At 34.6% G+C, this 24,514-nt stretch overlaps 1 protein-coding gene across 2 annotated transcripts in view; it reads left to right on the top strand.

Annotated features, from left to right (window-relative positions):
- The window catches only part of LOC110597289 (uncharacterized), a 168,054-nt gene that overhangs the window by 129,760 nt on the left and 13,780 nt on the right, over positions 1-24,514 (top strand). The window contains exons 3-5 of one of the 2 annotated variants that reach the window (XM_078038649.1): positions 9,034-9,148; positions 9,304-9,479; positions 12,881-14,058. In XM_078038649.1, coding sequence (XP_077894775.1) covers positions 9,034-9,148; positions 9,304-9,479; positions 12,881-12,911 — 322 coding nt within the window. In that variant the 3' untranslated portion in view covers positions 12,912-14,058. Of the gene's footprint in view, positions 1-9,033; positions 9,149-9,303; positions 9,480-12,880; positions 14,059-24,514 lie in introns of those variants that run through there. The other variant, XM_078038650.1, reaches the window with a different exon arrangement.

Genomic DNA, 24,514 nt, shown 5'->3' with positions numbered 1-24,514 from the left:
AAATATAAGATAGTTGTAACTTTGTTGGTTAGTCTCTGTGTCCTCTATTGTGTACCATTGGTCCACCCGCCTGTTTTGGTACCAGTACCATGCTGTTTTTGTTACTATTGCTCTGTAATATAGTTTGAGATCTGGTATCGCTATACCGCCTGATTCACACTTCCTGCTTAAATTGCTTTTGCTATTCTGGGTCTTTTATTTTTCCATATGAATTTCATGTTTGCTTTCTCTATTTCTACAAGAAATGCTGTTGGGATTTTAATTGGCATCACATTAAACTTGTAGAGAACTTTTGGTAATATCACCATTTTAATAATGTTAGTTCTGCCTATCCATGAACAGGGTATATTTTTTCATCTTCTAAGATCTTCTTCTACTTCTCTCTTTAGGGTTTGTTGTTTTCATTGTATAAATCTTTCACTTCTTTTGTTAGGTTGATTCCCAAGTATTTTATTTTTTTTTGAGGATATTGTGAATGGAGTGTTTTTCCTCATTTCTGTTTCAGATGTTTTGTTGCTGATATACAGAAATGCCTTTGATTTATGTGCGTGAATTTCATATCCTGCCACTTTGCTGAATTTATTTATTAGTTCAAGTAGTTTTTTTGTAGACCCTTTTGATTCTTCTAGGTATAGAATCATGTCATCCACAAATAGTGATAATATAAGTTCTTCTTTTCCTATTTTTATGCCTTTAATTTCTTTCGTCTGTCTAATTGCTCTGGCCAGTGTTTCAAGAACTATATTGAATAGAAGTGCTGATAGAGGGCATCCCTGTCTTGTTCCAGATTTTAGAGGGATTGACTTCAATTTTTCTCTATTCAGAATGATGCTAGCCGAGGCTTAGCATAGATAGCTTTTACAATGTTGAGGTAAGTTCCTGTTATCCCTAGTTTTTCTAATGTTTTGAACATAAAGGGATGCTGTACTTTGTCGAATGCTTTTTCTGTGTCTATCAAGATGATCATATGGTTCTTATCTTTAAGCGTATTGATGTGGTGAATGACATTTATTGATTTTTGTATATTGAATCATCCTTGCATTCCAGGGATGTGTCCTACTTGCTCACGGTGCACAATTTTTTTGATGTATTTTTTTATTCGATTCACCAGAATTTTATTGTGGATTTTTGCATCTAGGTTCATCAGAGATATTGGTCTGTAGTTCTCTTTCTTGGAGGTGTCTTTGTCTGGTTTCAGAATCAGGGTGATGTTGGCCTCATAGAATGAATTTGGAAGAGCTCCCTGTTTTTCTATTTCCTGAAATAACTTGAAAAGCATTTATATTAATTCTTCTTTAAAGGTTTTGTAAAACTCCGCTGTATACCCATCCGATCCTGGGCTTTTCTTGGTTGGTAGTCTTTTGTTTGCTTCTTCTATTTCATCCATTGATATTGGTCTGTTCAAATTGTGTGTATCCTCCTGACTCAGTCTCGGCAAATCATATGACTTAAGAAATTTATTGATGTCTTCACTATCTTCTATTTTATTGGAATATAGGTTTTCAAAATAATTTCTAATTGTCTGCTGTATTTCTGTAGCATCTGTTGTGATATTGCCTTTTTTATCCCGTATGTTAGTAATTTGAGTTCTCTCTCTTCTTCTCTTCATTAGTATGGCTAAGGGTCTGTCCATCTTATTTCTTTTTTTGAAGAAACACCTTTTTAGTTTTTTTTTAAAATTTTTTCAATAGTTTCTTTTGTTTCAATTTTGTTGATTTCCGCTCTGATTTTAATTATTTCTTGCCTTCTGCTATATTTGCTGTTGCTTTGCTCTTACTTTTCTAGGGCTTTGAGATGAAGTGTGAGCTCATTTATTTGTTGGTTGGTTTTTCCTTTTTTTGAGGAGTGACCTCCAGGCCATGAATTTCCCTCTTAAAACTGCTTTCATTGTGTCCCATAGATTCCGATCTATTGTGTCTGTATTTTCATTTATCTCTAAGAATTTTTTGATTTCCTCCTTTATGTCTTCTGTAACCCATTGATCATTCAGTAACATATTGTTCATTTTACATGTGATGTAGCATTTTTCTTTCCTTGTTTTATCATTGATTTCCAGTTTCATTTCATTAGGATCAGATAAAATGCATGGTATTATCTCCACCCCTTTATATTTACTGAGGGTTGCCCTATGGCTTAATATATAGTCTATTTTTGAGAAGGATCCATGTGCTGCTGAGAAAAAAGTATATTCACTTGATGATGATTGATATATTCTATATATGTCAATTAAGTCTAGGTTATTGATTGTGATATTGAGTTCTATAGTTTCTTTATTCAACTTTTGTTTGGAGGATCTGTCCAATGGTGAGAGAGGTGTGTTGAAGTCACCCATAATTATTGTATTGTGGTCTATTTGATTCTTGAACTTGAGAAGAATTTGTTTTATGAACGTCGAAGCACCATATTTCTTGCATAAATATTGATAATTGTTATGTCTTGTTGGTGAATGTTTCCTTATAACAGTATATAATGTCCTTCCTTATCCCTTTTGATTAACTTATTCTTGAAGTCGATTTTATTCGATATGAGGATGGCCACCCCTGCTTGCTTCTGAGGACCGTGTGTGTGGTATGATTTTTTTCTCAACCTTTCACCTTCAGCCTTTGTATGTCTTTTCCAATCAGATGTGTCTCTGGGAGGCAGCATATTGTTGGATTCGTTTTTTTAATCCATGTTACCAGCCTATGTCACTTTATTGGAGAGTTTAAGCCATTAACATTTAGAGTTACTCTTGATATATGGTTTGTACTTCCAGCCATGTTTGATTATTTATCTCCTTTTTTAAAAATTTTGTTTGTTTCTCCATGATTAGCTTTCCCCCAGCCCTCTGTCTTTACCGAGGGACTTCCCACTGATGGTTTTGGTTATTGTTTTTAATTTCTTCCTCGTGTAGTGTTTTGCTCAAGATGCTTTGCAATGCTGGTTTTCTGGCTGCAAATTCTTTTAGCTTTTGTTTATCATGAAAGATTTTTATTTCGTTGTCGTACCTGAAGGTTAAGTTTGCTGGATACAGAATTTTTGGTTGGCATCCATTGTCTTTCAGTGTTTGAAATACATTGTTCTAGGATCTTCTCGCTTTCAGCTTCTGTGATAAAAAATCTGTTGTTAACCTTATTGGTTTACTCCTGAATGTAATCTGCCTCCTTTCTCTTGTAGCTTTTAATATTTTCTCTTTGTTCTGTATATTGGATATCTTCATAACAATGTGTCTTGGCGTTGGTCTACTGTGATTTTGTATGCTCGGTGTCCTGTATGCATCTACAATTTGTATATTTGTTTTCTTTTTTATTTCTGGAAAGCTTTCTGTAATTATTTCTTTAAACAGATTACTCATTCCCTTGGTTTGAATCTCTATACCTTCCACTATCCTGATGACTCTTACATTTGTTTTTTTTATGTTATCCCATATCTCTTGGATGTTTTTCTCATGATTTTTTACCAGCCTTTCTGAGTTGGCTAGACTCTTTTCAAGATGATATATTTTGTCTTCATTATCTGACGTTCTGGTTTCTACTTGCTCCAATCTGTTGGTGATACTCTCATTTGAGTTTTTAATTTGGTTTATAATTTCCTTCATTTCTAGAATTATTGTTTGATTTTTTTTAATAATCTCTATCTCCTGATAAAGATGCTTAACTTTTTCTTTTATCTGTTTATGTAATTCATTTTCAATGTGTTCTTTCACTATTTGAATTTGCTGTCTCGTATCCTCTTTCAGGTTCCATTCCATCTGTCTAAGGTATTTCTTGAGTTCTTTGTATGACCATTTTTTCTGATGACTCTAGGTCCTCCTGAATATTTAGGCTGTCCTGCATTGTTTGTACTCCTTTTCTTCCTTGCTTTTTCATGCTGCTCATGTTACTTCTTGTTCTGTTTGACTGCTGAGTTACTCCTTACTCCTATAAATTTATTTGATGCTTGGGAGTAAAGGTATTAGAAAGGAAGGGAGGAAGTCACTAAAGCGAATGAGAGTAAGCAGGTAGAATTCAAGGAAGGGGGAATAAGAAAATTGAAAAAAATGAAAAGACAAAAGAAAAAATAGAAAATAAAAAAGAGAAAAAAATTTAAAATAATGATAATAGTAATAAAAATGAAAATTAAAATTTAAAATAAAAAATTAAAAAAAAATTTAAAGAAATTAAAAAAAATTAATAAATGCAGTCTTACAGTTTGATTAACTTCTCTTCCAGTAGGTGGAGCTGTGCCTACTGGGCCAAGCTTCTCCTCTCAATAGGCGGGAACCAATCACTGTGCAGTAGCTCTTCCTCCCAGACTGGCTGGGTTTCAATTCTGGGTGTCTAGGGCCTTCTCTTGTGTCTAGTCACTTCCTCACTTTTTCTCAAGCCAGGCCCTGCTCACAGGTGACACTCACCGCAATACTGGTTACACGCCAGGTCTTCTGCTCCTGGGAGCCCTGTTTTCATGAACTCCTGGGCACACTCTCCCTTTTTCCATTCCCTCAGACCCTAAGTTTGTAGATCTTATTGCTGAGAACCCCCAGCGAATTTGCTTGCCCTCCAGTAGCCACGCCCCCGGTAGCTGGTGCAAGAGACCTCAGTTGTCAGCACTGGTGGTAGTGGTAGCTGGCAGTTCTGTGCCGCGAGTCCCGAGCCACTCCTGATTCTCTGGGTCTGGCTATTACGCTCACGGGAGAGCTGGGAGTGGCTCTTAAGGTTTCCTCACTTCGTGGAGAGGAATGGCTAGGGGATTACACACCTGTCGCTGCTGGTTTCAATGAAGTTATCTCGTCTGCCACGTTGTGGTGAAGTCAGCTCTCTGCCATGGTGGTATCCCATGCAAATTGTGACAGTTTGTTCCCTTTGCTGGGTGACCACTGTAACGGGTAGGTCCTGATTGTCTCTCCCAAGCCCCGTTTCAATCCTGTGGCCACTGCCTATGAAGGCTCAGTTGGCATTTACCTCCGTAAGTTCAGAAGGTCTGACCAGTTGTTTCTGGGGGATCCTTAGGGCTGAGTCACAGCAGTTTGGCTGAGAGAAGCAGGTGAATGGGAGGGAGCTTGAATTCAGCCGATCCGGGCTCGGTGAGAGGCCCAGACTGTTCGACCCAGATCCACGTCAGCTCAGCATTGCCTAGTGATCCTGAGCAAACAGTATTTAGACAGTCTACGACTCCCTATGCCCATGCAGCTGAAGAGGTCGGAGACTTGATTTCTCCACACCTGCCGCCATGTTGGATCTCCATTATATACTTTTTAATATTTATTTATTAGTTGTAGTTGAATACAATACCTTTATTTTATTTATTTATTTTTTATGTGGTTCTGAAGATCAAACTCACTGCCCCACCTGTGCTAGGCAAGCACTCTACCTCTGAGCCACAACCCCAGCCCCACATTATATATTTTTATTTAAATATAATACAATACCTAAATTGCAAATATTACCTTGAGTGTTGTCTAGTTCATTATTGTCTAATACATGCATTTCTGCTATCATTTATATGTCTTATTTTAAAATTTATCTGGCATTTACAATGTTTATATAAAACATTTTGTTTTAATTAATTAATTAATTTTTTGCTACATGTCATGGTGGGAATTGAACAAGGGTTTCTTAGCTTGGTAAATCATCTATCACCTAAGCCACACCCCTCAAGTTTATTCTGGATAGAAATGCTTTTGTTTTATGATTGAAGCTATTACCAACAATTAGCTGGGGATATACTAATGCTAGTGTTAAATATTCTTTCAAGTATAAAAAAAATGCAGCTAAGTGGAAATTCATTAATTCAGAAGCCTATATTCATAAAGTTTAATTTGTTTATACATGTATCTTAACATGTTTAAAATATGTTCTATACAAACTCACTACAAAATTTCTCTAGGAGACATTATATTGCTTGGCAAAAGGCTTTGGAGTAGAATTCAGTGGTAACACTACAAAAGTCAGGATAGGGTAAGTGCTAAGTACTTTCTTTTGAGCATGCGAACCTAAACTAGTAGCAATTACCAGTTTACAGCTGGCAACTGGCCTTGTGTAGCTCTTGGAAAATTCAGGTTAAAACTAACTATGCCATTCAGTTACACATTATTTATAGATTCGGCAAAAGTACTTGTGTCCCACATCTACGTGTTTCTGAAAGTTTGGACATTGTCTTAGTTTACATTATATTCTTTAGTTGTGAGGCAAATAGAGAGTAACTAAGAGATTTGTTTGAGAAAATTGACTGATTTAATTGAATAGTGAGACAAGATTTCTAAGAAAAATTTAATTATTTTTCAAAATTAATTTTGATAGCATCCATTTTCTTTCAGAGTTTTGTATACATTATTTCAAGCTGAAAAATCAGCTGAAATTAATATTTGTTCACTTGTAAATTTGGCCAGTAATTTTTTTCTAGCTGCTTTAAAATTCTGTCCTTTTTCTGCAGGTTAGGACTTTAAAAGAAAAATATTATATATATGTATATATATATATATATATATATATATATATATATATATATATGTGTGTGTGTGTGTGTATATATACATATGTGTGTGTGTATTTGTAGATGGACACAATATATTTATTTATTTATTTTTGTGTTGTGCTGACTATTGTACCCAGTGCCTCACATGTGGGAGGCAATCACTCTACCACTTGGTTACAGCCTCAGCCCCAAGGTAAGGCATTTTTATAATAATGTGCCTTGGAATGGGTTTGTTGTAATTTTGTATACTTGGAATCCTGAATGCCTTCTGCATTTTATTTTCCATTTAATTATTAAGATTTGGGAATTTTTCTCTAATGTATTATTGAAAATATTGTGCATTCCTTTCATTTGTACCTCAGAGTCCCTATAAATTTTAGATTTGACATTTTAATATTACCCCATATTTCTTGAAAATTGTGTTCATGTTCTCTTACAAGTTTTTTTCCATGATCAAGTTTCTTTGCCAAGATTATATTGCCTTTGTTCCCTCAACATCTATCTTTCGAATGATCTAGTCTATTGGTAATGCTTTCTATTAAATTTTTAATTTGGTTTGTTGATTCTTTCATTTCAAGAATTTCCAATTGATTCTTCCTCAAGTTTCTATCTACTTTTTGATTGATATTTTACTTCTGATTTACTTCTTTTACCTCTTAGATTATCTTATCTATGAACTTTCTAAATTCTCTCCCTGGCATTTCCTGCAGTGCAGTGTCAGTAGAGTTTGTGGATGAATCGACTCCACTGTTTTGTTTTGGATGTTTTCTTCTCTTGTTTTTTCATATTGTTTATGTGTCTACCCATCTATTCAAATGCATCTGAAGCTGTGGTACTTCTACTCTACAAGCTTTTAGTTATCCTGTAGGTTTCTAGTGCCTCACAGATTAGAGGGGCTCAAATAACTGCAAAAACCTATGCATATAACATATAGAATTAAATTATGTGCTTAGTTCCAAGAATCACAGCCTCTGGAACAGAAGTCTCTGTGTTTCTTCTTTTCTAGCAAGATGATCAATAGAGAATAGTGCATTTTGTATAAAAAGGGAAAATCTCTTCATCTCAAGTAAATTCTTGTACAACACACCACCATTACATGATAAAAATGCATCCAGATAAATACAGCAGATATTAGGTCCATGGATCCAACATGGCGGAGGGCGCGGAGAGATCAAGTCTCTGACCCCTTCAGCTGCACGGTCATAGGGAGTCTAAATGCTGTTTGCTCAGGATTACTAGGCAATGCTGAGCTGACATGGACCTGGGGCGAACAGTCTGGGCCTCTCAGAACACACACCGAGCCCGGATCTGCTGCATTCAAGCTCCCGTTCGCCTGCTTTTCGTGACTCAGCACTAATGATCCCCCTAAAATATCCTATATATTTAAATGATGAATGAATTTAAACATACTAATTTGTTTGGGTACTTTTTCCTTTTATTTTAAGTTACTTGGAAATAAATAAGATAAGCAAGGATTATTTTTCTTTCAGTTTGATTGTTTGCTGTTATTATTCAGCTTATTTTTTCTATAGTACTTTAAAGAATTTAACTTAATTTAAATGCCCTCCTTGTGACTAAAACAGCCATAAATCCATTGTCTTACATTTCATTTAAGACACCATGAATTATGATTGTCCTTTATTTTGTATATGAAGAAAAAAATTAAATGCTGCCAATTATAGTTGTAATGCAACCAGAATTATTAGTGGCACTTTAATGTCAGTATTTTTAAAATGATAGAGAGAAAAAGCATGTAACTCTCATTGAAATACATAGTTTTAAAAATATATCTGTAAAAATTACTATAATGCTACTAATTTATTAATTGAAATACTGTTGATTGGTTCCTATTGTAATTAATTATTGAGCTGTTGCTTGTGCTAGAAACTCTTTATATATTTTACATCGATTCTCCATTAAGCGACCCTGTAGTATCCTGAGAAGTAATTGTTGTTTTTAATCCTTACTTTATTAGTGAGGAAACTGAGGGAGAGGAAGATTATGGAATAAATAATATTTCACAGAGCTTAAAGTAGAACTCAAATCAAAGATGAGCTAAATTGCAAGGCCATGTTCTTTCTAGGCAAGTTGACTGCTCTGCTCTGGGGATATGGTTCTATGGTAGAGAGCTTCCTTACCCAGAATGCCTCAGGCCTGGGTTACATCCCCAGCACCACAGAAACAAAGCAAAAATAAGTAAAACCAATGAAAAAAGGCATGGTGGCACAAGCCCATAATTCCAGTGACTTATGATGTTGATGCATGGGCATTGGAAGTTCAAGGTCAGGGAGGGCAATTTACTGAGACCCTGCATCCTAGTTTTAAAAAAAATATTAAAAAGTGCTTAGGATATGACTCAGTAGTTGAGTTCCCTGTGGTTCAATCCCCAGCAGTATTAGAAACAAGAAATTTTTTAAAAAGTGTCAATGGCATAGGTTGATCATTTATTAATTTAATAAGTAATAACAGCTAGTAAATATTGTACCTTCTTCAGAAGAAAATAGAGGAATTATATGCTATTTAATGTTTATAATTGCATGAATAGTTGTATATTTCAAAAGGTGCCTTATGAATTTTTAATAAATCCTCTTGCTTGCATAGAACTCCTCTACAGTATGCCTGTGCCTATGGCAATCCAGCAGTGGTGGCTCTTCTAGTGAAGAGGAAACGCAGTGTCGACCTGTATGACAGTGATGGCAACACACCGTTGATGAAGGTAGATGTAGCCAATGGTTTCGCAGTAAATGAATTTGATTGAAATGCTTAGAAGAAAAATTGGTTAATGCCACTTAGTTATAGCTGATTAGAAAATGTGAAATATTTTCTTGAATTCCCCAAATGTACAATCTATTTCTTGGTTAAAATTGACAGGCTGTACAATACGAGGAAGAGGAATGTGCAATTATTCTTCTAAAAAAAATGGTGCCAATCCAAATGTTCACAAAAACAAGGGTGAAACTCCTCTCCACTGTGCTATGTTTTAGAGGAACACATCAATATCAACAAAACTGCTTTCATTCATTGCAGATATTGAAGCCAAGAATACGGTATACATTAATCACCATTATTTTAAAAAATACTTGAAATATGTTTCTTTAAAATTAACAGTTGCATTAATAACAATGGAATATTACTCAGCACTAAAAAATATAAAATGATGGCATTTTCAGGTAAATGGATGGCATTTGAGCAGATTATGCTAAGTGAAGTTAGCCAATCCCTAAAAACCAAATGCCGAATGTCTTCTCTGCTATAAGGGAGGTGACTCAAAATGGGATAGGAAGGAAGAGCATGAGAAGAAGACTACCACTAAATAGGGAAGAGAGGTGCGAGGGAAAAACAGGGAGAAGGGGAGTTGCACAGAAGATGGGAGGAGAACCTCATTGTTATTTTTATATTTATTTTTTAGGTGTAGATGGACACAACACAATTCCTTTATTTTTATGTGGTGCTGAGGATGGACCCGTCAGGAGGCCTGCGGGCTCCCCACTGATGGACCAGCGGGAGGACCTCTCTCCCACAGGTTCACTTTCATGTATGAGACAGAGGCTTGATTTTACCCTTTTTGAAAATCATTCTTAACAAATCTCTGAAATTGAGGCTTGTCCAGACAGACAAAATCCTTCTCTTCTTTCCTGTAACTGATGCCTGAATTTGGTAGTCCCCTCCCTAGGAGGCACCGGTTCCATGGGCTTCCCAGGGTCCCACAGACCAGATGCCTTAAGTGACAGAAATGTCAGTCTCATGGCTTGGAGGCCGGAGGTCTGAGATCACCTCCCCCTGGTTTGCAGACGGCCCATGCTAGACGAGTGCTCTACCATTCAGTTTCTTAGCTTGAATTATTTCACTTAGTATGGTATTCTTTGTTTCTAAACATTTACCAGCAAATGGCATATTTTATTCTTTATGGCTAAGTAATACTCCATCGTATGCATGTGCACTACAACTTCTTAATTCTTTCATATATTGACAGGCACCTGGGTTGATTTCATAATTTACCTATTGTGAATTGTGCTACTGTAAACACACGTGGCTGTATTACTATACTAGGCAAATTTTATTTTAGTAATTTTGGGAAACTACTGAGGCATGGGATAGCTGGTTCATGTTGTGGTTCTCTTCTTAGATTTTGGGGAATCTCCAAACTGTTTTCCAGAGTGATTGTACTAGTCTGCATTCCCACCAGCAGTGTACAAATGTGCCTTCCGCTTAGATTCCTACCAGCATGTATTGTTGTTTATGTTGTTTATCATTACCATTATGGCTGGAGTAAGATAAAGTCTTAGTGTAGTTTTGATTTGCATTAACCTAATTGATAGAGGTGTAGAAGAGTTTTATATATATACTGGACATTTGTGTTTCTTTTGAGAAATTTCTATTTAGTTCTTTTACCCAGTTATTGACTGGGTGCTTTTTGTTTGTTTGTTTGTTTTTAATATTTATTTTTGTAAGCTTGATTAGGTTACTCATTGTTAGAAGTGGATAAATTATTGCTAGAAGTAGATAATTCATGGATTTTGCAAGCTGTACTATGTATATGAGTTATCAATTTTGTCGCTTAAAAATACAAGTGATTTAGTGTCTTTCATGATGCTAAAAATAATCTATATAAATCAGCATAAATCTTGTTGATACACAGAATTTCTGAATTAAATTTTGCCTAAAATTATAAATAACTTTAAGTAGCAATTAAAGTGGAACCAGAGTAAAAAGAATTTTGAAAAGTAGCTTAGCATTATGTTACTAGGATTATCATTACAAGTAAGAATACATTTTCAATATTTTTATTAGAGTTTATAATTATACATAGTAGTTGGGTTCATCCCAACCACAAAATCATACAGGCAAGAAATTCCTGTTGAGTTCATAATCCCTTCTTTTCCCTCCTGTCCTACCCCTCCTCCTTCATTCTTCTCCTTCTATTCTCCCGGACTTTCTCTCACTTGACTATTTATTTATATTTGATTGTTTATTTGCACTTATACATAAAGGTATGTTTATATATGCATGTAACATGATTTTTGAAGAATTCATTCTTTATTGCCTTCCCTTTCCCATTTCCACTGTTTCTCTCAGTCTCCTTTTTCTACACTAATGATCTTCCCTACATCTTTTGATATTCTGTTTTTTAATATCTTTATTTTTTATTTTTATTTTATTTTTTAAGAGAGAGATAGTGATAGAGAGAAAGGGAGGGAGAGAGAGAGAGAGAGAGAGAGAGAGAGAGAGAGAGAGAGAGAGAGGAAGAGGAGAGAGAATTTTTTAATATTTATTTTTTAGTTTTTGGCATACACAACATCTTTTGTTTTTATGTGGTGCTGAGGATCGAACCCTGGCCACATGCATGCCAGGCAAGCACACTACCGCTTAAGCCACATCCCCAGCACTATTTTTTTTTAGTTTTAGTTGGACACAATACCTTTATTATTTTATGTGGTGCTGAGGATCAAACCAGGGCCTTGCATGTGCTAGGTGAGTGCTCTACCACTGAGCCACAATCCCAGCTCAGTGTTGTTTTTCTGAGTTGGTTATTTCTGTTTGTTAATTTCCCATCAGTGTATTAGCTGACAAAAATTTTCTCCAATTGTGTAGGAAGAATATATTTTTGTATTGAGCTTTCTAACAGGTAAGATAAATGTCTTTCATCTTATAATAAAAGAAGACAAAGGGACCAATTATGAAAAAAAACATAGTTTATTCAAAGTCTATTGCTTTTAAGCAGGAATGCCTGACATTGATATCTGAGATTCTGATTCCATAAATAGAAGAGAATCAAGAGGACTTGTACAACATGGAGGAAACTTCCATGTCATTGGAAAGCTCTCTGGACTATATCCCTGAAACTTGAATTCTTCACATGTGTATATGTAGTATGAAAAATCAATGTCAAATAGGTATTAAGAAATGGGAAAGCTATTTATGTAATACTGGACCTACAGTGCACAGTTCTGTAAAACAAGGAATATTTTAGATGAGGGTTGGTATTTCTGGAAAGGTAGATATTCTTCAGAAAATGATTGATTCACCCTACAAGTGAGTTGAAAATTTGCCTTGTTAATTAAATATAATACTTACATCTTTTACTAATATGTGTTAGGGAATGGGGCTACCGAGATACAGTTCATATCCTCTAGACACTCTTGATTGAGGTGGGTGCAGGTTACTTAATCCCAAGATGCCATGATGAATGCTGTGACAGAGGCAAAGATCTATGGAAACCCCAAGTGTTTGAAGCAGTTTTAGAAATGACTGGAGTTTATGTGTCCATTCTAGAGGCATTTGAAAATGAAAGAGCAGCATATATGGAAGCAGAGTGGGAAGAGAATGGAGTGGCTACTCTTAATTTACATTATTATTATATGCTTATATTCATACAGTATTTTGTAAGGTTAAGTTCAGTTGAGAAGTAGTAATTTTGTGAATAAACTATTTTTGTTGTTTTTTTCAGAGTGGACAAACACCACTTTTATTCGCCATAAAGAAAAACAGAAAGATGATGGTAGAATTTTTTATTAAGAATAAAGCAAACATACATGCAGTTTATGATAAGGGAAGGTATAGTACTTTATTATTTTTTGAAAAATCTTAATATTGTAGTAAAAAATCACTCAATTTAAAAATATTAAGTTAATGAGAATGACATAATCATTGGAATAGAGTGAAATATACGAACATGTATAAAATATATGAACAAAAGATAACTATAATTAGAAATGCAGTTATTCAAATTGAGCAACCAAAATGAGGGTGTGTAGTATGATTCACATGCCCAGATAATTATTGGCTTATCATTATTATTTGATTTTATTGATCACATGATCTTGTGTTAGCTAGACTTTTCATATTAGTTATGTAAAATATGGACTTTTAGTTTGCTTTTTTTATTACGTATTGAACTTTTTAAACTTTGTTATTTTTATCTTTGGCTGGTATAGTTTTCTTTTGGAAATGCTGTGTTGAGCATAAATAGACATTGAAAATAATTTTGTCCTTTGGATAACTTTAAATATTGATTTTAGATTTTTTTCTAAGTAAAGTTATTTGCTATTAACATATTTTGTCCATTTCTAATGAAAAAGAGAATAACATACATTTAAAGGCTGGTTGAAGATTATACATGTAGCATTTATTTCAGTGCCTGGAAATGCTTCTCAGAGTGAATGACTGAAGCAACAATGACTATTATCATCACCAGTGCTACTGTTATTATGGTACACCTGAAAATAGCATGTTTACTTCTTGACCTTTGGCTGACTGTGAGCTACAATACATTACATTGCCCTAGGGAGAAAATTAAGCTTTATTCATTGAAATCTGTGCCAGTTGCAGATGAATGACCTTATCATAGTTACTGTCCATTGAAGGATTTTTAAGTTTGTAACTCTCCCCTTTTGGGACAAGATATTTCTTTTTTGTGTGTTTATTTTCCTTTTAGACTTACAGATGATTTTCAAAGATAAAGATTTGATCTGTTTGTGTATGTAAACAAACAATCTTTCAAAATATTTGTGTATGTATGAAATGATCTATTAAGATGTTTGTATCTGTTAGTGTATGTAAAGCTATATATCAAATTGGTAAAATGTAATAAATTGTCTGTTTAAATAAATTTATTAAAATACCTAAGGTTGGAGTCATCTCTCTTATTTTAGAACAGCCCTCATGTATACTGTGGAACATAAATCAACACAAATAGTTGAGCTGCTTCTTCAAGGAGGTGTTAATGTGTCTGCTTCAGATAACTATGGACAGATTGCCTTGTCTTATGGTATTGCTAGTGGCAATACTGCATAAGTATTTACATTAAAATACTAATCAGCATTAGATTTAGACCCACAATAGTTATATTTGTTGCATCTCACAGATGAGGTAAGATTTCATAGTATAAGTGTGCATGGTACAGTAGTTAGTTAGGACAGTTCATCAGTCAGAAACCTTTCAAAATTCTAGCCAAGAAGCAGTGATGAAAATTTGATTTGTTGAAGAGGGAGGAAGGAAGGGAGGGCAGGGGTCATGGGGGCAGAAAAGATGGAATGAGATAGACATCATTATCTTGGTACATATATGACTGCACATATGGTGCAATGTTACATCATGTACAACCAGAAATGAAAAGTTGTCCTGCAATTGTATAACAGGAATCAAAATGCTTTCTGATGCCATATATACATAATTAAAATAGATTAATTAATTTAAAAAAGCAATGATGCATACATGAATCACCTCCAAGATTTGTTCTCTCCTCTTTCCTCCTCTCTCCTTTCCTTTTCTTCTCATGCATGCTAGGAAATTTTTCTACCACTGAGATATACCACTAATCAATGTTTTAAAACTTTCTAAACCTTTATCCTTAGGGTTTACAGCATTATCCATTTCATTTCAAGTATAACCCCTACTCATGTGTACAAATAGTATCACACTTATTATTTTTCTAATTAGCTATTTGAGTCTTGAAATGCTCAATTTAGCAGAAGTTAGCTATTCTACCATCTTCCTTCAATTTATCAAGGACCTAATGATATCTCATAAGTTTAAGAAAGATATTTCTGTAGTCAGATGGAGGGGGATAAAGGGATTTAAAATTGTTCCTTTGTCTCTGTCAGTTCTGTTACTGCAGTGTTTCTGCCAGAACTGACCCTGCAGACTGGTAGTGAATAGCTTTTATTACAACCTGTTCTGACTGATCCCAATCCCTGAGTCTTCATGGTAACACACACTTAGACTCAAAAGTTACAACACTCTTTTTAGTTCACATGCACTCATGCTTTTTGACTCAATGACATCTTTCCCAAGCAGCAGCACTCTGCTTTGACAGCTTGGCCAAAAAACATTAAGCACTCTGACCCTGTCCCCCTTTTAGGAACCTTATGTGGAACCCTTATATTAGCCTCACCCTTTCTGGTGCATTGTCCTTTGAGGAATTTGTCTTTTCTGTCATAAAATTAAAATCATTCAAAGCTATCAGAGAACTTCAGTAATGCCACTGGAAGAGATCAGAGTTTTCTGTCATCTCGGCTAACATCTGGGCCCCAAATCCTTCTATCCCTTGAAATAGATTTCTTTTGACTGTAGGGGACCCCATATCACTGGTTCCCAGAGTGGGTGTCAACTTTTGATTGGCACCTCTAGTGGTTTGTTTTCTTGAGTAATGAAAAATTTCCAAGCTTTTGAATCACTGCCTAAAGTTTTCAGCATTTATCAAATTCTGCCTCAAAAGGAAGAGATTAAGCAGATTCATTAAATCTAAGAGAACTAAGCCCCATCATGACCTCTCAGTATCTATTGTGTTAAAGAGGATTTTAACTTCCAAATCAGTTGGAGATCAACATGGAAATGTAGCTACTCTTACAAAGGTCTGCTGATTCTCTTCAACTAGGTAGAGAAGAAATAGTGGTAGTCCAAGCCAATTGTTGGCATTTGTTAATTTCTTGCCTTTATTGTTATTGATTAGCCTCACAAAAGGGGATTATTATATTCTCTAATTTAAGGAGGCATTTATAGAATTAAAAATTTATTGCTGATTTGCTCTGAGTTACAAAGCATAAAGAAGAGCCCAATTTATAATGAAAATTAGGACTCAAGCATTTTTTAAAATAATTTCAACATTTGAATATTAGAACCTGTGAAAAATACACATTAGTTTTAGTTGAGTTTCTAAGTAGTTAAATTGCCATTATTTTGCTATTTTGCTTAACACATTTCTATATTATCTTAGTAAATATTTATAACAACTTGATGAACTAAAGTGATACAACCCTTAATTTTTAGAAGGCCTTATGCCTAAGAGAAAGGACTTGTGCCAGAACAAGAAGCTATTGTTCACAGAGACATTGCATTTTCTGAGTTCAAGCTACACTAGTTAGTATATTTACCTGTCTTGTCTCAATGCATGATCATTTCATCTTATTTTTTTCTTCTTTAATTATGAGCTATGGGTGCAGTGGCACATGCATTTACTCCAACTACTTGGGAGCCTAAGGTGGGACAAATGCTGGAGCCCAGGAGTTTAAGATCAGACTGGCTATCATCATGAAATGCCATTCCAAAAACAGAACAGAACAAACATTGTACAAATAATTTTCAAGTTAATGTCTACAGGGCATACAAATTTGGAGAGCATATAAAAATTTTCTAATACTAGATCTAAAACATTAAGTATTGAATTATGTTTTGTCAATGTTTTCTTGTGTGTATTAAAATACCAATTTTATTACTTTTTCAAACCTAGAAACAGGAATCTAATTCTTTGACATATGAAAGCACAATCTAGAACATCAGTAATTTTCAGTACAGGTAAGACTTATAAAAGTGAGTTACTCTTGGTGTTCATGCCCTGTTAAATAAAAGTAAGATAGTTTGATCTCAAAAGAACAGTGCAAAAAAGTAAATGTTCAAATTCCACTCATATTTTTTCTTAATAACTTTCTTGATCATATAGAATCCAGGATAATTTAGTAATTAATTGTAGGAACTTTATCATCTAAATTATATTGTCTGAAGAAATTTAACATTAATTTTGAACCTGAAATTTTATGTCTTTGCAGAAATAAGAAAAAAATATTTTAAAATAAGTACTTGTGTTTTGTATATGGTGAAATTATAGCAAATTTGACTTGTTATAAAAACAGGTGTTCTTGTCAACTATTAATATCAACTCCTATTGTGTGCACAAATTAGTGAATTTCACAGTGATATTTCCATATACACAAATACAATACTTGAATCCTGACCACTCTCATTACTTTCATTTTTCCCCTCCTTTCTTTTTCATCTCCAGTTACCTTACCTCTTCCTTATTAATTTCTCCATCATTTTCTAGTCATTCTTATTTTCTTCCCAGATTCCACATGTTAGGGAGAGCATGTGATAATTGGAGTTTTGTTTCTGATTTTTTCATCTTAACATGATGACCACCCTTTCCATTCATTTTATAGTTTTTATCCTTATTTATTTTTTCAACCTTTTTATTCAGGGTTTGAAATATACTATTTTCTAGTATCCTGGGCCTTAAAATTTCTACTCAGAAATCTGAAATTTTTCTGGTGTGTTTATAATTGCTTTGGCTCTACTTATAAATTTCAGTTTACCTTTGGTAATTTTATAGACTATGATTTGGAGAGGTTCTTTTCTAGTCATGTCCACTTGGTGTTCTAAAAGCATATTATACCTGGATGTCCATAAGTTTCACAAGATTTAAGAAATAATTTCTTTTATTCACCGCAAAATCTTGCATTGCCTGTAGAATGTACCTCTCCTCCATTGTGATTCATAAGAATAGTCTATGAATTGTGTCTATTGGGTTTGTGAGATGTTTATAATTCTTTTATTGTTGTTGGTATTGTCTGAATGTGATATTTCATTTTCAACTTCAAGCTCTAATATTTTTTCTTTCACTTTATCTAGTCTATGGATCTGACTTCAAGTGAATATTTTTATTTGAGATATTGGGCTTTTTATTTTACAGATTTCTAATTGATTCTTTTCCAGAATTATTGAACTGTTCTTTCATGTTCTGCATTGTTTTCCTTAATTTATTCAGTTTTTCTTTGCTTTATCTTTGAATTAATTCATTATTTTAACATTTTTTGACATTTTTTTCATCATTTTGTCTCTTGCAATATCTTTGGAAATAGTTTCTAGAGTTATGAACTATGAAACAATCATGCATATCTTTTTATTTTTCTTATATTTCTATATTGAAATTTTTACATCTTCAGGTATATATATCTTTTCCACATTTATGTGAGAGTCTGCTTAGGGAATAGCCTTCTCTGCATGATTGCATCTTGTGCTATTGGTTTATTGCATAATGTTAAATTATTTTCCAAATGGTGTCTGTATTGTAGTTTCCTATGTCTTACCTGTGATTTATAAATTGTGATAGTTTACACTGTCAAGTTCTTAGGTAATAATTTTTTGCATCAGTATTGTGAGAGTGGAGTCATGTTGGTGGAATAGTGATATAGGCAGTAAAGTATCTGAAATTCACTTTCTGTGGTGGTTCCTCCAAATTTGTCAACAATGTGCTCTAAAAGGTTATGGGAGAGACCTAGCCTGAGGACCTGCATAATTCCATAAGAGTTGCTTCATTTATTTCTAGTCTTGCTAGTGTCCAGACCACTGAATTTTGGTCATCTCTATCCATTACTAAATGGGAATGTCAGGTGGAAACTTTTTATCTCTGTTATTATTTTAATTTTTAGCACCAGGTTTTATTTGTTCTTTTTAGATATATATGACAGTAGAATGTATTTTGTACATACATGGGCTATAACTTATTCTATTTAGGATCAGAGAGAACGTTTGACCTTTGGGTTTTTTTTTTTTTGGTATTGGCTTATTTCAGTTAGTATAATAGTCTCAAGTTCCATCCATTTACCAGCAAATGCCCTAAATTTCATTCTTCTTTATGGATGAGAAATACTCCATTGTGTATATGTACCATATGTTCTTTAACCTTTCATCTTTTGAAGGGAATGTAGATTGTTTCTATAGCTTAGCTATTTTGAATTGAGCTGCTGTAAGACATTGATGTGGCTGTGTCACTGTAGTATGTTGATTTTAAGTCTTTTCGGTATACATGTAGGCCCAATTCTCTATCTTGGCACTTAAGTTGGTTCTATAGCTTAACTATTGTGATGTTGTTATAAACATTGATGTGCCTGTGTTGTGTCACTGTAGTATGTTGATTTTAAGTCCTTTGGTTATGTCATATCACTGTAGTATGTTGATTTTAAATCCTTTGGATATATATATATATATATATATGTAAGCCCAACTCTCCATCATGTCAGCTTAGGAACTGACTTCCTCAACAAGACTTCTAAATTGCAAAAAATAAAATCAAGAAACAACTGGGTTGATAACTGTTTGAATGGTGGTTCCATTCCAAATTTTCTGAGGAATCTTTGTACTGTTTTCCAGAGTGCTTGTAACAATTTGCAGTCTCACTAGCAATGCGTGAGTATAACTTTTTTTTCACATCCTCTCCAGCATTTATTTTTACTTGTATTTTTGATAATTGCCATTCTGACTGAGAATGGAATATCAATGTAGTTTTAATTTGCATTTTTCTAATTTTTAAAGATATTGAGCATTTAAAAAATATATTTGTTGGCCAATTGTTTTTCTAGTTCTATGAACTACAAGTTCAGATCTTTTACACATTTAATGACATCCTATACCCACTAGAAGAAAATATAGGCCCAAGTATATTGGGTTATCTGTGTGTGTGTGTGTGTGTGTGTGTGTGTGTGTGTGTGTGTTTATGTGTGAAGTTTTTTGATTTTTTTTTTATTGGGTGAAGTACTTGGGACTAAACTCAGAGGCATTCAATCACTGACCCACATCCCCAGCCTTATGTTTTACATTTAATTTTATTTTTATTATTTTTAGTTGCAGATGGACACAATATATATGTATGTTTATTTTTATGTAATTCTGAGGATCAAACCCAGGGTCTCACACCAGCAAGGCAAGTGCTCCACCACTGAGCTCCAGCCCTAGCCCTGTTTTGCATTTTATTTAGAGGCAGGGTCTAGTGCCTTACCATTCCTAAAGCTAGCTTTGAACACTCGATCCTCCTGTTTCAGTCCCCTGAGCTAGTTTGTTGAGTTCTTTATATACCCAGAAGACTAATGTTCTTCCATTTTGTAGGCTCTCTGTTCAGGTTCTTGATCATTTTCTTTGCTGTCAGAAAGCTTTTTATTTGTTACCTTCCCTTTTATTGATTCTTAATTTTATTTTCTGCAATTTAGAAGTCTTGTTGAGGAAGTCAGTTCCTAAGCCAACATGATGGAGAGTTGGGCCTATATTTTCTTCTAGTGGATACAGGATGTGTGGTCTATTGCCTGTCTTTGATGTACTTTGAGTTGAGTTTTGTGCAGGGTAAAGGATAGAGGTTCAATTTGATTCTCCCAAATACATATTTCCAGTTTTCTTAGTACCATTTATTGAAGAGACTGTCTTTTATTTTAATGTATGTTGTTGGTGCCTTTGTCTAGTTTGTGATAATAGTATTTATGTGGTTTTGTCTCTGTGATATCTTTTCTGTTCCATTGTACTTCTTACCTGTTTTGGTGCCACCATTCCATTTTTGTAGCTCTATGGTATAATTTGAGATGAGGTATTGTGATGTCTGCCACATCCTTCACTTTTCTCAATAAAGATTGTTTTGAATATTCTGATCCTCTTGTTTTTCCAAGTGAATTTCATGAGTACTTTTTTTTATTTCTAAGAAAAATATCATTGACATTTTAATAGGAATTGTATTAAAACTATAGCATTTTGATGGTATGGCAATTTTGATAACATTATTTTTGCCACTCCAGGCACATTGGAGATCTTTTATCTTCTAAGATCTTCTTCAATTTCTTTCTTTAGTGTTTGGTAATTTTCATTACAGAGGTCTTTCACTTCTTAGGTTGTTTCCTGAATATTTTATTTTTAAAAATTTTTTGATCCTATTGTAATTCATCAGCTGACGCATAATTTGTGTTTGGGACCATAATTAATTTATGGGTGTTAATTCTATATCCTGCTACTATTCTGAGTTTGTTTATCAATTATAAAAGTTGTGTGGTGTTTTGGGGGAATCTTCTACATATAGCATCTTGTTGTTGGCAAATAGGGACATTTTGAGCTATTTTTTTCCTATTAATATCCCTTTAATTTCTTTTTTTTCTTTAATTTTTTTGGCATTTGGAATTTTAGCCTTGAGATTTTTGGTATAGAGCTTTTAAAATGTTCAATTATGTTCCTATTATCCCTCATTTTTCTGTCATTTTGAACATGAATGGATGCTATATTCTTTCAAATGCTCTTTATTTATCTATTGAGATAAATATGTGGTTCTTTTTTTAAGTCCATTGATGAATTACGTTTTGGTTTTTGTAGGTTGCATTCCTGGGATGAACCCCACTTGATCATGGTGCACTATATTTTAAATATGTTTTTGTATGTAATTTTCCAGTATTTTAATAAGAGTTTTACATGTATGTTCATCATGGATATTTGTCTAAAGCTTTATTTGTGTGATGTATCTTTGTTTGGTTTTGGTATCAGGGTGATTCTTGCTTCATAGAATGAGTTTGGAAGTGTTCCATCCTTTTCTATTTCATGGAATAATTTGAGGAGTATTGATGTTAGTTCTTCTTTAGAGGTTTTGTAGGAATTGCTAGAGAATGTATCTAGTTCCGGACTTTTCTTTATTGGTAGGTCAAAATACTGATCCATGAAAAATAACTGGCTTCAAAATGATAGAAATGGATGGGCTCAGTGGTACATGCATATTAATCCCAGCACCTCAGGGAGGCTGTGACAGGAGAATCATGAGTTAAAAGACAGTCTCAGCAATGGTTAGATACTAAGCAACATAGTGAGAACCTTTCTCTAAATCAAATACAAAGCAGTGATGCAATGTGGCTCAGTGATCGAGTACCCCTGTGTTGAATCTGCAGTATAAATGCTAGAAATGAGAAAAAATATGAATATGTATAAATTTCCATGAATCATTTAGGTCACAATTAAACAGGAAAGGAAAAATATATATATATATATATTTAAAAAAATAGATCTCAGTGCTTTTGTGGTGCTAGTGATTGAAGCCATAGAATCATGAAATTGAGGCACATTCTCTGTGAGTGGGCTACATTTATAGTCATTGTCTTTCATTTCTAGTACTTTTGTTCATAAGTATAGGACATGAGGTCATATAGATTACATGCTGAAGAGGAGGAAAAATACTCCTTTAAGCAACAGGGGCAATATTCAAAAGGTGTAGGGAACCATGTTTACACAAATTCACAGAGCAAGACTAGGCTCAGAGCACCAGCCTAGCCCACTCCAATAGCTCAAAATGTGTGCTTGACACATAATTATTCATTTCTTCAACAAATTGAGTGTCCTTAATCCAATGTTATGCATGCAGCTGGGGATTCAAGCAGGTCTTTCTTAACTTTATGATATTCTTAAATACTGCTACATTGGAAATAATTTCAAAGAAAAGCAGGTTTTAAAAATAGAAATGGTTTGTCTCTCAGCAGGAAAATTCAATGGTGTTATTTCCAAGAATAAAAGGTACAGCATTTGAGTAATTGGTTTCATGGTAAATTCTCTGTGTTCATCTACAAGCAGAATAAATCCTACTTTTGTTTCCATATCACCAAATTGCCATCTGGAGGGAGGAGAGCAACAACTTACTCCTTTAGCTGTTCAATGAGGTTTTTCAGAAAGAGAGGGAAGCTTTCCTTGAGCCTTGGACATTTGGTCATGCTACCTGGAGTTTTCAGTGAAAGGAAAATTTTTAACTATTAGTAATACAATAGATTAAGTGACCAGTTTAGCTACAAGTTGCTTCAGGGCTCAATAAACCTAGCAAAGAGTACATTTTAACTACATCCATGCTCAGAAGGAACTCAGTGAATAAACAACTTAATGCTTTTTGCTTCAGTATGGGTGTTGAATTCAGCTACCATTCTTTGTACTGTTGCCTGCTTCTGTGACCCTGAATGCTGGAAAATGACTCTCTGAAGCCAACAGAGTACCAGAAGTATGACTGCAAGCTTGAGTTGACAGGAGCCTTGGATCAGTCCTCCTCCCTCAGGCTGAGGAGGGAGTAACATCCCTGAATCACAGATATCTGAGATACTGTCAGTATTCAGACTGGCTCTCAGCTACAGCTCACCTTCCCCAATGTGGGATGGTCCACAAGAAGATGAGACTTTGTTAACCAGCCGGATTCCAAAATAAACTTGAAGTACAGTACAGTTTTCTATTCTCAGCCCCTCTTTTTCTCTGCCCTTTTCTCCTAGTGATGCTTTTTTCTCTTTCTACTCCCCCTCCTATCCTTACTTCTATGCAAGCCAAAAACTGAATTCAACCCTTTAGGAAGGGCATGGCTTGTTTTTCAAAGAAAATAAAGCAAAACAACACCCATTCCAGCAGCATACTGGGTTTGATCAATATATGCACAGACTGTTCTTGCTCCTGGAAACACACAGCCCTCTAGTCTCAGGCACCTTGTTTCTTACTTCCAAGCCTGCCACATGCTGGACATCAGTTTCTTGGTGTCATGAGTCAAGTCTAAGTGGTTTCTGTGTTCCCAGGCACTGGTACTCTGTCAAGACTTGCTAAACTCTGAATCTGGGTTTCTTATCCTCAGCACCACTGACACTTTGGGTCAGATGGTTCTTTGTGGTAGGGTTTGCCCTACACACTTAGGAAGTTTAACAAGATCCCTGGCTTCCCCCCATATATGTCACAAGCACCTGCATTGTTGTTGTGAAAACCAAAAAATGTCCCCAGATATTGCCTGGTTTGAAAACCACTGAGCTAAATAATTGTAAAGAAAAAAAGAAAGAAAGAAAGAAAGATTGCCACCAGTGAGTAAGCATTTAACTGAAATTTCTTTTGAATTCTAATTTACAGTATTGTGCTCCAGTTCTGCTTAGTATCATAATTTTTGTAGGAACAAGATGTCAAAGATGAGGAATGATTCTGGGAAATAGATCATTGGGCTTTTTCTTTTTAAATATTTTAGTAGTTGTTGATGGACCTTTGTTAACTTATATGTGGTACTGACAATCAAACGCAGTGCCTCACACATGCTAGGCAAGTACTCTACCACTGAGGCATAAAACCAGCCTCTACATCACAGTGTTTTAAATAGGATTTTGTCTCAGCAGAATGCGGCAGAAGGATCACATATTTAAGGCCAGCCTGGGCAACTTAGCAAGATCCTGTCTTAAAAGAACAAGGAATGCATCTCAGTGGTGAAATGTCCATAGTACAATCTATAGTACTGAAAAACAAAACAAAACAAAAAAGACTTTGGGCAGTTAGTAAAATATCCCCAGTGTGGCTACTGTAGCCTTTGAGTTATAGGGAGGCTGGATTGTCACCACAGGCATTGCCACACAGTTGGAAGTCCTTCAGGTTGGGGTCCAAATCATAGCTCAGGTCCCAAGATCTTTCATGGTTTTATATCCTCATTTTCTCATTATCCTCATTTCCACTTATGATGATTTGACTATGGTTTTAATGCCCCAACAAAAGTGTTTCATATGCTGGAATCTTATTCTCC

The sequence above is a fragment of the Ictidomys tridecemlineatus genome, chromosome 2 (genome assembly GCF_052094955.1).
Source record: "Ictidomys tridecemlineatus isolate mIctTri1 chromosome 2, mIctTri1.hap1, whole genome shotgun sequence".
In the NCBI taxonomy this organism is placed as follows: Eukaryota; Metazoa; Chordata; class Mammalia; order Rodentia; family Sciuridae; genus Ictidomys; species Ictidomys tridecemlineatus.
Note: the sequence above shows the minus strand (reverse complement) of the source record. Positions and strands in the feature narration are given on the sequence as shown.